The sequence below is a fragment of the Staurois parvus genome, unplaced genomic scaffold (genome assembly GCF_062004578.1).
Source record: "Staurois parvus isolate SC_StPar_1 unplaced genomic scaffold, SC_StPar_1.0 ptg000299l, whole genome shotgun sequence".
Lineage (NCBI taxonomy): Eukaryota > Metazoa > Chordata > Amphibia > Anura > Ranidae > Staurois > Staurois parvus.
The window spans coordinates 14,826,713-14,841,002 of NW_028318095.1; the positions used below are offsets into that span (position 1 = coordinate 14,826,713).

At 39.4% G+C, this 14,290-nt stretch overlaps 1 protein-coding gene across 3 annotated transcripts in view; it reads left to right on the plus strand.

Annotated features, from left to right (window-relative positions):
* Window positions 1–14,290, plus strand: part of ST3GAL6 (ST3 beta-galactoside alpha-2,3-sialyltransferase 6) — a 221,127-nt gene that overhangs the window by 139,025 nt on the left and 67,812 nt on the right. For all 3 annotated transcript variants that reach the window (XM_089682948.1, XM_089682949.1, XM_089682950.1), the window contains one exon: window positions 998–1,063. In XM_089682948.1, the coding sequence (XP_089539074.1) occupies window positions 998–1,063 (66 nt within the window). The remainder of the gene's footprint in view (window positions 1–997; window positions 1,064–14,290) is intronic.

Consider the following 14,290-nt stretch of genomic DNA (forward strand, 5'->3'; position numbering starts at 1 on the left):
ATATTTGTTGAAGATTGGACACTTGTTCACTGTTGAATATTGGACTTCTTGTTCATTGGCTAATGCATGAAGTAATTTGTGTATATTTTCTTTATGTACTGTAGCGCTGCGTTTTATGTGATTTCTTTTTTTTTTTTTTTTTTTTTTTTAGTAATGGTGGTATATCTACTTACACTGCAAGCAGCTACTTATTTGTTTATAACATTTTTATTTCAGCACTGATCTTATACACATTTTATTCAGGTTTTATAAGTGTTTTTTTTTAATTATTATTATTGCTTTTACATACATTCTAAAAATAAATCAAGAAAATGCTGTGGGTTTTTTTTTAATATAAACATCTAACTTTTTTCTACAGCAATAAAACAAAAAAGGTAGCACTATCAAATTAAATGTACAAATTAAATAGTGGTAAAATTAAACAGTCAAAAAATTATTTTATGTGACCAAAAATTGTCTTTAAGGATTTTCTCTTTTCATCAACAGTGAACAATGTCCATCACCATAAGAACAGATTTTTGCAAATCCACCATCAACAGAAATTAATAAACTCACCAGAGCAAATTGCCAGTTAAATTATAAACCAGCAATTTGCTCTGGTGAGTTTATTCATTTCTGTTGGTGGTGGATTTGCACAAATCTGTTCTCATGGTGATGGACATTGTTCACTGTTGATGAAAAGAGAAAATTCTTAAAGACAATTTTTGGTCACATAAAATAATTTTTTCACTGTTTAATTTTACCACTATTTAATTTGTACATTTGATTTGATAGCGCTATCTTTTTTGTTTTATTATTGTAACCTTTATTTTAAGGGTAAGGTTTAGCAGCTTATGTTAATTGATCATATGTGCACATTTTTTGGCGCTGTTTCCACTTATATATTTTTTTTTCTACAGCAACCTGTCCTGGAGAATGTGGTATCCATTGTAAGATGCTCTGATATCATTGTACAAATTTAAAAGTTAGGTATTTAATGTGTTGATCCTTTTTTCAGGTTGCCAACAGACTCAATCGAAGAATTAAAGTCTTGTTACAATAGGAAATTTTATCTCCTTTTGAAGTAAGTGATCATTTCAAACAAATTTAAATGGTTTTGATTGGTCTGTTATAGTTACAAATATAGAGGTTGACATACCTGGTTGCACAGGTACATTGCTAATTTATAGTACAAATGAATTTCCACTGCAAGCAAACAGGTTCCAGTACTTTTCTAGTGAAACTACAGATGGGCCAAGTTTTCTGGCTTACCAGATGGTTCCAAAGATATAGTAAATAATCACAATGTGAAATGAACTTGCCAATTATTTCACTTCTGGAAAACATTACCTGACAGTAATTTATGAGAAATGCTCTGAAAAACACTTCTCTGTTGCTTACCAGAAACTTCAGAAGGGGGATTGACGGTTTTTATAAGGAATGGAAATGACTTTCTGAGCCACCAGAAAAGAGTATGTGTAAAACACTCAAAGGCTGAAAGGAGCAATTGGTCTGTACAATGAAAACCGAAGGAAATGTGTGTCTGACCATGGTTAACAGTCAGATTCCTTGTAACATTTGATACACTGTATTAAAACTGATTGCTGTGGGCAACAGTGTCACTTTTACTCCAGTTTTTATAACAACCAAAAGCTACCTATTATAGCAGCCTACCATACCTATTCTACCCGTGGCTTGACTGCAGTTAACCATTCTAAAACTGGTTGCTAGTATTTTTTAATGTAGTATTCTAATCCCTATTCTTATTGATATTGGATAAAAGTTCTTTTGAAACGGTAAGATGTGAAAAGATTTCATGGGCATGAAGTGAAATCAAAGCTTTTTATAGTAAACATGATTAAAATCAGTTTGCGCTTTTGTACAATGTGGAATCTTTGAAAATGGCATTAACATTAGGTCTGTTCATTTCTCAATAATTTGTGTGTTTGAAGAAATGGAAGCAAGTACAACAGGATCAGCATTTCTGAATTATATTTGGAGGAAATGGGTGTTGAATGATTACCAGGACTGTATAGTATGTTATGAAGGCTCTGAAATGATTGTTTTTTACTAAAACAACCAAAGTTTTTATTTTTTTTTTGTTTTGGTGATCTGCAGTTTTGTACATGAATATGAACTGTAAAATTTAAGATCATATACTCAGAGTAGAGGAAGCATGCTTGTCTGTGTATTTTTAAAACGTTTAGGAATAAGAGAATTTTTCATTCAGTATCATCAGGGTCAGAGGTAGCTTTGTGGTCTCCCTTATAGAATTTGCTTTTCATGCTTGGTCAACACATAGGTTGTCATTGCCATGAGCATGTTCAGTACTATAGGTGCTGCCTGAAGGAGGTGACAGTGTTTATGGCCCTCAGTCTTCTGGGCCAAGTGGGGTGCTATAAGAAGACTTCTGTCTTTTGGAAGCATCAAATTAGCATTGACTCTGAAACACGAATAACAGAAAAGAATGTACCAACAAAGGTCCTCATAGCTGGGGTTGCTTTTGTATCAGACATTTACATACACATACTCCCTATTCTGTGCACAATGGAATATACTAAGGCTGAAGGTTTTAGGGATAGTGTACGCCATCTTCAGATTTGGAAGCAAGTCAAGAATAGAAAATTACTGGTGTCTAAGATAAGTTTGGACTTTGGACACATTTACAGTTTTGTATGGAGGAACAAAAGAAACAAAACACAGTGTCTAGCAAATACAACAGTAAACAGAAGTGAACACTTCTTTCCAGAACCTTCAGAAAAGCTTTGCAGGCACAATCCCTTATGGTAATAAAGGGCCTATGTTTTACTTCGGGTACCAATCACAGTGTACCCTGCTGTACTATACACTTTACTGGAGTGCTCTGTAGTGCATTGTGTATGTGATTTGTCATCCATTATGGCACCCTTTGAAAATGGCCAACGTGCACCAGCAGGCTTTTATATTTCTGAGCCTCCAGCGTCAGAACACAGCCCGTGTTTCTGTGCCCACCAACTTTGGTGTAGGTTATAGTCTTTTTCCATGAAAAGCTTCCAAAAAAACAACTGCTCAGTTAATTTAGCACAGCAGTATATACACCATGGCAATATTAAGGAATGTCTTCTTTGTTTTGTGTGCATTACAATAGGGGGCCATTCTTTCTTCTGCACTTAAAGTGATTGTAAACCCTCACATTGTAAAACCCATTCAGTCCAAAATAGAAATGTGTGTACATTTTAAAAAATTATAAATACCTTTTTTTCCCCCTTTTTAGAAGTGATTACATACCCCCTGTTCATGATTCCTGGACAGGTAGGTGTCCTTATATTAAAAGTCAGCAGCTACAGTATTTGTAGCTGGTGATGTTTAATTTTTTGGGGGGGAGACTGGATCTCCACTTAACCCTTAAGGAGCATCTTCCCAAAATTTAAATCCAGTTGCAAGGTTTCCAAAAAGTTTGCTTTCATTTTGGTGTAGACATCACAGAAAACCAGTGAACCAATCACAGAAGGAGGAAATGACATTGTGGGGAGGGGTCAGGTTCCGTGCAGCACAGGTGTACGCCCTACAGGTTTCCATATTGCAACTTCAGCTTGAAATGGAGAGGGAATTTTTAATAGTGCTATAAATAACAGTAAATATGAATCAGTGAGCGCATTCAAAAAGCAACCAATGCACTAAAAGGAACCACAAGGCCTTTCTACTAAGATCATAAAACAGGCAGTGCAGCGCTAAATCAAATGTAAACCTGTAACATAACAGAATATGTGACTGATACAAGTCCACTTATACTCTTAATAAGAGTTATGTAGTCCACCATATAATATCAATCACTGTGAGTGTGATCCATTCTTCTATTGCAGAGGTATGGATAAATTGCCTACTCACTGGAAGCACAATATAATTGCGCATATCTGGATCGTATACATCCTGGGTGAAAACAGCCTGGTGCCAAAATCCTCTGGTGATCCCTCAGTGATATATGGGAAGGTTACAGGTCTGATCACAGGTGTTTAATCCTCAGATTTGCCGCAGTGCCTGAAATACTGGTGCTGAGGTATAAAGGCTCAGTGCCAGGTATGGGGAATAAAGGTGCTCATAGTGTAGTATTATAAATGATAAATTTATTGCATCAAATAAAACCAATGACGTACATTGCAACTGGGGAGGTTACAAAAGACTGCTATGGGCAATCATAAGAAGCACCTAAACAAGCACTGACCAGTGTGAATCATGTGTGGGCCGCCAGACCTCCTGACCCGGCGGCGTGACGTCAAGGCGTGCGAGGGCTCCTCCTAGTAAATAACAAAATGCATTGTGTAGTAATTTGCTTTACTCTGGCAGCTGTACAATTTGTACCGTGTAATTTAGTATGACATTTCTGAGTTGTTATATGAGTAACCTTACTTTTTACACGGCCTAACCACCCAGCATTGCCATGTTAATAAACATCATCGTGGCAACCAGGTGGGCTTCAAATATTAACATGAAATAAAAGCACAGAAAGTGTTCACCACAAACAAAAAAACAAAAAGAAAAACAGCAGAATATAGGATTTACCTTCCTTGTTTGCAGTGTTGTTTATTCCTACATCATAGGTACACTTTATGGTAAAATGATTTTACTAGGGTATGTTGGGCACTCTGGTATAAAGCATTGTCCCAACTAGATTCCTCTTTGCCAAATTAATTAGGTGGTAGTATATAGTGTGTATATCTGGGTTAGCAGTTTTGATTTGTAGTAACAGTAAATAATAGCGTGTGCTGATATTATTGAATTATATTTTATCCTGGCGTCAAACTTTAGCTGCCAGTGACATGATGTCACAGAGGTGTGCTGGCACTGCAGGTTGGGAGAAGCTTCCTGATTCCTAACTTGAATACATACGGTATATCTAAGCATCATTTCTGGGAGGCACTACACAGCTGTTAGGTGGGTACATTTGATATACTTTTTGAGGATTGAAGGTAACATTCAGAGACTCGTCCTGGAATTTCATTAGATGACTATCCCAACTTGAACAGTATGTATGGGTAGCCAAGATTGATGTCTGATCATGCAGTTGGGGGATGAGGCCATGTCATCTGTAAGCTATGACACTTCGCCTCCCTCATTGTGAGTTTTTGTGGCTCTGACAGGAGTGATAAAAAATAAAGAAATGTTTTTTTCTGTCAATCTTACTAGACACATCTCTATTTACCAGACACTTTCACAAGGCCACAAATGTAATTGCATTTAGACTGTAAAGTTTACAGCTTGGTGAGAGGCGTTTACTTTGTGTGACAGTCTTCCCAGATATGTTCTGTTCGCTGTAAATTGTAAGGTTTTATGACTGTGACAAGCTCATTTAATGCCACAAAGGTGAAATCATTAGCAATCTATCATCATGCGGGTTTAAAGCTGAACTCCATCCAGCTTTGCCTTCAGTCTTGCACAACTGTATAGGCTGCTTGCCTGTACTGAATTTGTTTACTCTGATATTACTGTGCAATGTTAGCTTCTACACAATTTACATTAGAAGCTGTTGTACACTGCTCAAAAAAATTAAAGGACCACATCAGATCTCAATGGGGAAAAATATGCTGGATATCTATACTGATATGGATCGGCTAATGTGTTAGGAACATAAGGATGCCCCATTGTTTGATGGAAATGAAAATTATCAACCTACAGAAGACTGAATTCAAAGATACCCCAAAAATCAAAGTGAAAAAATGATGCAGCAGGCTAGTCCATTTTGCTGAAATTTCATTGCAGCAACAAAAATGGTACTCAGTAGTTTGTATGGCCTCTATGTGCTTGTTTTCATGCCTGACAACGTTGGGGCATGCTCCTAGTAAGACAACAGATGGTGTCCTGGGGTATTTCCTCCCAGATTTGGACCAGGGCATCACTGAGCTCCTGAACAGTCTGAGGTGCAACCTTGAAGTGTTGGAAGGACCGAAATATCATATCCCAGAGGTGTTGTATTGGATTTAGGTCAGGCGAGTGTGGGGGTCATTCAGTGGTATCAATTCCTTCATCCTCCGAGCATTGTCGTGCACCAGGAGGAACCCAGGACCCACTGCACCATTGTAGGGTCTGATAATGAGTCCCGATATCTAATGACAGTCAGGGTGCCATTGTCTAGCCCAGCAATGGGCAAACTACGGCCCGGCGAACCTTTTAATCCGGCCCGCTGAGCTAGGCTCCCGCTAGGCTCCTCTCACAGTTCACCCTGAAGACCGGTGTAGCATTAAAATCTGTCTCCTATGAGGATCTGTCCCCCTCGACGTATCTGCGCATGTGCCGGAGATCGCCGATCGGCTGCTAATGCCTGAAACTGGCACATGCGCAGATACGTCGAGGGGGACAGATCCTCATAGGAGACAGATTTTCATGCTACACCTGAACGGCGTGGGAACACGGCGAGAGGAACGCGCGGAGCAAAGGTAAGTGAATTGACACAGGGGGGACTTGGGGACTTAATATGGGGGATGAATTAATATGGGGAATGAATTACTATAGGGGGATGAATTACTATAGGGGGGATGAATTACTATATGGGGGATGAATTACTATATGGGGGATGAATTGCTATAGGGGGGATGAATTACTATATGGGGGATGAATTATTATATGGGGGATGAATTACTATAGGGGGGATGAATTACTATAGGGGGATGAATTACTATATGGGGGATGAATTACTATAGGGGGGATGAATTACTATATGGGGGATGAATTACTATATGGGGGATGAATTACTATGGGGGATGAATTACTATGGGGGATGAATTACTATATGGGGGATTAATTACTATGGGGGATGAATTACTATAGGGGGGATGAATTACTATATGGGGGATGAATTACTATATGGGGGATGAATTACTATATGGGGGATTAATTACTATGGGGGATGGATGAATTACTATATGGGGGATGGATGAATTACTATATGGGGGATGGATGAATTACTATATGGGGGATGAATTACTATATGGGGGATGAATTACTATATGGGGGATGAATTACTATATGGGGGATGAATTACTATATGGGGGATGAATTACTATGGGGGACGAATTACTATGGGGGATGAATTACTATATGGGGGATGAATTACTATGGGGGTTTAATTACTATGCTTACTATGGGGGAATATTACTATTCTTACTATGGATGACACATACACATCATTCATCTACTCTTGGTCCGGCCCCTGGGTCCAATATATGAACCCATTGCGGCCCTCAAGTCAAAAAGTTTGCCCACCCCTGGTCTAGCCTGTAGAGGTCTGTGCGTACCTCCATGGATATGCCTCCCCAGACCATCATTGACCCATCACCAAAACGGTCATGGTGAACGATGTTACAGGCAGCATAACTTTCTCCACAGCTTCTTCAGACCCTTTCATATCTGTCACATGTGCTCAGGGTAAACCTGCTCTCATCTGTGAAAAGCACAGGGCGCAAGTGGTGGACCTTCCAATTCTGGTGTTCAATGGCAAATGCCAATGGAGCTCTATGGTGCCTGGCAGTGAGCACAGGGCCCACAAGAGGACATCAGGCCCTCAAGCTACCCTCTTGAAGTCTGTTTCTGTTTGTTTGGTCAGAGACATTCATACCAGCAGCCTGATGGAGGTCATTGTGTAGGACGCTGGCAGTGCTCATCCTGTTCCTCCTTGCACAAAGGAGCAGATACCGGTCCTGCTGATGGGTTAAGGACCTTCTATTGCCCTGTCCAGCTCTCCTAGAGTAGCTGCCTGTCTCCTGGAATCTCCTCCATGCTCTTGAGACTGTGCTGGGAAACACAGCAAACCTTCTGGCAATGGCACTTATTGATGTGCCATCCTGGAGGAGTTGGACTGCCTGTGCAACCTCTGTAGGGTCCAGGTATCGCCCCATGCTACCAGTAGTAACACTGACCCTAGCCAAATTCAAAACTAGTGAAAAATAGTAAGAAAAGATGAATAGGGAAAAAAATGTCAGTGGCCTCCACCTGTAAAACCATTCCTGTTTTGAGGGTCGTCTCATTGTTGCCCATCTAGTGCACCTGTTCTTGATTTTATTAACACTAAAGCAGCTGAAATTGATTAACAACGCCCTCTGCTACTTAAATGACCAGATCAATATCCCAGGAGTTTAATTGACTTTAATTGATGCTATACTCTGATTAAAAAGTGTTCCTTTAATTTTTTTTAGCAGTGTATTTAACCACTTCCCAGACTATTGTAATATGACGCCCGGGCGGGAACGCTCCCATCCTGGGTGGACGTCATATGACATCCTCCCAGGATCGCGCCTTGCCTTCACTCCCACCAGCCGCACCGTGGCACAATCTGTCACCCACTCAGTCCACCGGACACAGCGGATGACAGATCAGTATACCGGGCTGTTGCCGGGACCATGTGATTGATCTTCCTCGATCTTGGTGAGAGTAGCCGGACACACAGAGATGGAATCCTGTACTTTAGTTGTGTGAGCTGCAAGCTGCTCCTGTTCAAATGGAGGCAATCTGCCATCTTCTCCCTTTTGGCTCTCGGTCCTCTTGTTGGAACTTCTCTAGATTTGAGCCAGCATCTCGGACTTTCTGAGGGGGGAGCAAGTAGAGGGGGAACCCCCAGAGTGTTAGGATCTGGTGAAGCAGGATAGTCTTTAGGATGCAGAAAAGGATATCCCATGAGCAGCGCTCTGCTCAACTGCGCCTTACTCCATATCGCTGCAGGCCACACAGCCAAAAACAGGTTTTTATTAAATACCGTATTTATTCGAGTATAATGCGCACACGTGTATAATGCGCACCCCTAATTTTCGATTAAAAATTGGTATAAAATTTTGTTTCACTTTTTCTCGGCTCAGACCAAGCATTGTAAGTGACAAACGTTGTTGAACACGTGCGGCCATGATAAAAATCATTTATTGACAAGGTAAACACAATACCGAAATAAAATTACCGGTAACAATATTTATTTAAAATGCTTCAAAGTCAGATTCATCATCATCAGATACACTAAAGAGTTGTTCCCATTCTTCTAGAGTTAATTTATCATCAGTGTCCCAGTTGGCAGGAACATCTGTTTCTCCAGCTTCTTCGCTTTCTTCTGAGTCTGAATTCCACAGCAGGTTGTCTTCTGTGCCGTCCATTTTATTGCTGATGCCTGTCTTTAAAAAACTCTTGATGATCATTTCTTTTGGCATGTCTTCCCATGATGTTTTAATCCAAGATGTCACGAGAGATAGGCCAGGTTTCTTGAGGTTTCCTTTTGCAGTCAATTCTTTGTCGTCGGATTTCATCCAGGTAATCCACTTTTCCCTGACTCTGTCTTTGAAGGGTTTGTTTAAAACAACATCGAGTGGCTGAAGAATAGAGGTTAGTCCACCTGGAATCACAGCTTGAAATGTCTTTAGACTTTTCAGTTGGTCTTTCACAGTGTCTGTCAGGTGTGAGCAGAACTGGTCCCATACAAGCATGGATTTCTTCAGTAGTGCGCCTGGTCTAGTATTCCAAACTTTATTTAACCATAAAATGATGCCCTTCCCATCCATCCATCCTTTAGGATGACAATGGATCACGACACCTGGTGGAAATTTAACTCCTTTTGGAATAGTCTTTCTTTTAAAAATCACCATTGGTTTAAGTTTAAAACCGTCTGCCATACAGGATAACGCAACCGTAAAATGAGTTTTCTCATGGCCTGTGGTTTTAATCTGGACTGTGTGCTTCCCTTTGCTGTCAATTGTCCTGTTGCCTGGTAGGTCAAAACACATCCATATTGCCTATCTGTGCAAGTTCAAAATTAATCTGCTTGCGTTGGTTGATTATAAAGGTATGGAATGAAGTGATCTTCTCTGCTAAATCATTTGGCAGCTTCTGCGCTATCTTTGTTTTCTGGCGTATTACAAGTCCATGCCTTTTCATAAACTTTTGTGTCCATCCATTAGAGGCTTTGAAGGTTGAATCTTTGCAAAACTTTTGGGCTTGAAGTCTAATGTGGAGTGATGTGACAATGTACCCACTACTTCTTTGGTCAATGATCCATTCATAAAGTTCCTTCTCCATGTCTGGGTACATGGCTTGTCTCCCTCGTTGTGCTTTTTTGGTTTTATTCATATCTTTCAGGACGACTTTCTGTTTTCTCCATTCTCTAATATTCGTCTCTGGTACAGTGAATTCTCGGCTAGCTGCTCGATTTCCGTGAATTTCAGCATGACCAACAACTTTGAGCTTGAATGAAGCGTCATATGCAGAACGTTTTCTCTTGATACCCTGAGTTGCCATCTAACGGGTACCAGTATATCAATAAATAATATGAAGAACACTGAATATGAATATAATATGAAGAACACAGCAAAACAGCAATGCTTACCGTAACGTGTGGGCGAGGAAAGGAAATGAAGAGGCGACCATACGAAATGAAGAGGCACAGGGGACGTTTTTTTTTCTTCTTTCTTTCTACAGTGAGCGCATGCGCCCTCAATGGACCGGCCGCCACTGCGTCACCCCACCAGTGCATCTCGCCAGTTCGGGCCGCCCACTGTACGCGACAAGGGGACATAGAAAAAAAAAACGATCCCCTGTTTTCGCCGCCCCTTAAAGGGGCGGGGCCGGCACAGGGGACGTTTTTTTTTTTCGTCGCGTACAGGGAGCGCCTGCGCCCTCAATGGATCGGCCGCCACTGCGTCACCCCACCCCAGCCCTCGTTTATAACGCGCACCCAAACTTTGATTTCTTTTTTTGGTAGAAAATTTTGCGCGTTATACTCGAATAAATACGGTATATCATTAGCATGTTAACGGGGGGAGGGAACCAGGAAGGGCAAAATCTAAGCAGACTAGAAACTTCAGCTTTAAATGTTGTACACAAGATTGCCAGAAATGGCAGTTTGCGTATATACAAAGGTGTAGGGTGAAGAGTTTGTCTCCATCCATGCATTTGTTCTTTGCTAATGTTCTCAGATGACTTCCTGTGTAAGTCAGCAGTCTGTTGTAGCACAGTGGAAGCTGCTCTTTGATAAATGTTTAGCTTTGTAACGGCTTCCTTTAAGACTGAGAAGAATGATGACAAGTATGCATTTTTCCCATTCATGTTTAGTCATCTTGTAATTTAGCTGTTGAATTCCGCTAGATTAGCTAATTTATCTAGTGTTTTGCTAACGATCTGACCTGTATGAGTTTCGCCACTGTTATCTAGGTTTTGTATTGAACTTAACATGTTACCTGTTGAAGCAAACCTGACAGATGTTTAAACATTTAAAACTAAAGTTCTTCCTTAACAGGTGTTGCAGTAATGCTCTCTGTGCATCTCTTAGACTTAATTTTACCATATCTGAGAATCAACTTCTTTGCCAAAGTTGGCCATACACTGCTTGAATTCCAGATGGTTCATGCTGAATTGGTTGAAAATTGAGCTGTAGATGGCCTGCACACCCCACTCAGCAAAAACAACTTTTGTCAATGGAGCCTGTCTGAAAATTCTCGTCCGAACAGCTTTACATCCAATTTGATGTAAGCCACTGTAAACATAATAGTCAGCATATGATATTCCTTTATTCACATACTTGGGTGACTCAATTGATTTTTTTCATTCAGCTCACAAGCCTAGACAAGAGCAATTTGAAGTGCATATGACCAGTTTAAGCCATTAGTGATTTAAAGGCAAATTTGTCTTTATTGTTTTATATAAATTTAACAAGCAAAATTAAAAACAAGTACAAAGCTAGTATCAAAAGAAAAACGTCAGAGAGGTAGTTATGATCCATGGGGATAAATAAAAGTTGTGCAATATAACAGCGTGAGGGAAGGATCGATAACTGATATCATGGAGATATAACATAACAAATTGCCAGGGGGGGGTATCCCCTGGCACGGTGTATGGACCAATGTGAAAGAACTCTGGATAACCAAGATGGTAAATTGTAATTGAGGAGAAAAGGAAGAAGGAGAAAGAAGAGAAGAAAGAGAGAGAGAAAAAAAAAAAGGGGAAGCAACCTTGAAATACATAGCACGGCATGAGCCAATGGCGGAAAAAGCCAAAATAAGATCGAGTTGGTGGAATAAGGCACAGCTCCACTAGAGCGTAGCGGGGGCACACATATCTCGGAGAGTCATAGAGGAGGAGAAATGAAGCCAGACCGCCATTAGTGATTTAGATAAGTGGACTTCAGATCTTGTTGTAATGGGCGAATGGTTATTGCAGGTCCAAATGTCCAAATTAAAAAAAAAACCCTTTAGTAGTTTTAATTGAAATATCTGTCTTGGTTGGTCTCAACCTTTTGATAATGGTTTACAGAGCAATATTGTGTAGCATCTATTCTAAGTAAATAATCAGGGCTAAGCTTCTTAGCTCTGCTACGGGCATGTATATTTAACCCCTTCAATCCTAAGGGTAAAACAAATCTAAATGCCGAAGCACAATTCTGCAACGTTGACATGTGTTCGTAAAACCGTACATATCATCACAACTACTTTGTACATCCAGGTGGATTATACCTTGTTTTTTTCAGGACAAATTGGGCTTTTATTTGGTGGTAAATGGTATTGGATAGCTACTTTTTTTTTTATTCTCAAAGGAAAACTGGCCCAAAATAGTAAAAAAAAATAGTTTTTTTTTATTTAGCTGTGTGTTTTTTTTGTTTTATAATTTTAAATATTTATTGATTTTTCAAATAAATAGTTTCCATCATATTTACATTAAATATACAAAACCATTCCTTATTACCATTTCTAAAACTATTTCCCACTCCCTCCCGTCTCACCTTCCCTCCATCCCTCCCACTCCCCCCCCCCCCCCACCCAATCTACCCACTCTGCATTCCCCCCACATCTTCCCTACTAAAGCAAGAGGAACCTTCACATCATCCCACACTATAGCTTCCTATATTTCACCTTCAATCCAGATTTTTCCCATTTCACATAGTATAACCCCATCTTATCTTCCTGCATATGGTAAAGTTTTTCCATCCTACAAATCTGGTTCACTCTATCTACCCAATCTTCCTCCTTCAGCACCTCTGTTTTACGCCAAAACTTGGGTATCAGACCTTTTGCAGCATTTAGATAGTACCATATACCCGATTCCTTATATTTATTCACTGATAGCGCTGTACTATATAAAAGACAAGTCTCTGGATCCAACCTAATATCAATCTCAGTTATCATCCAATTAAATTAACTATTATCTTCCAGAATCTTTTAAGTTTTGGACAATCCCACCATATGTGAAACACTGTACCTATCTCTCCACACTCCCGCCAACCCCACTGTGAATTCTCCCCACTCATCTTATGTTCAACATTTGGTGTAATGTGCCATCTTGTCAAACACTTATAATTTATTTCCACCTATCTCATACTTACATTCTCATGAGTTAATCTATATATTTTCTTCTGTTTATCCTCATCTATCACCACCCCCAAATTTCTTTCCCATTTTGCTATATACATTGGCTTTGTGTTTGTGTCTAATTCAGTGAGAATTTTATATACTTTAGCAATACCGTGTTTCCCATCTCCTCGTGATTCCAACAACCTATCAAACAAATTCCAAAACTTTCTAGGTCTCAAGGGTTTCGGGAGATTCCCAACAAAACATTTTAATAACGCCACTCATCCATCTTAGTGAAAATTTCTCCCTTTTTCTTTTTTAAGTCCTGAAATGATCTCAATTCCCCCTCCACCATTATATCTCTCAATTGGACAGTCTCCTTTTTAAACCATTTACCTGTTATCTCCTCTTTACCTGGAGGGAAAAACTCTGTGTTCCTTAGTGGCATTAATATAGAATTGAAATCCCACTTCATATATTTGTGTAAACTATCCAAAACCCTTAAAATATTTAAAGTGTATAAATTTGTACTATCTTTTAATCCTCTATTTTGTGTTGGCACCCATATAATTTTACTCAAATCAGTTCCACTAAGTTCATTTTCAATTTTAACCCAAGTTTTCCCTTTTAAATTATACGTCCAATCAAAAATTCTCGCTAAAATTACTGCTCTATAATATCTCTTAAAATCTGGCACTCCCAATCCACCCTTCTCTTTATTTCTGCTTAGCAATTCATAGGATATTCTTGTTTTTTTTGTTCCTCCATATATGTCTTATTATCATTCTTTTTATTGCCTTAAAGAAAGCCTCTGGGAGTTTAATTGGGATCATTTGAAATCTATATAGGATTTTGGGAACGTCTTATCCAAGATGGGTTTCCTCCTTCTAATTCTTTTAATTCCTCCTTGATCTCATTTAATAGTGAAATATAATTTAATTTATACAAGTACTTATATGAAGCAGTGAGTTTTTACCCCTAAGTATTTTATATCTCTTTCTTTCCATATAAAAGGGAATTCCTTT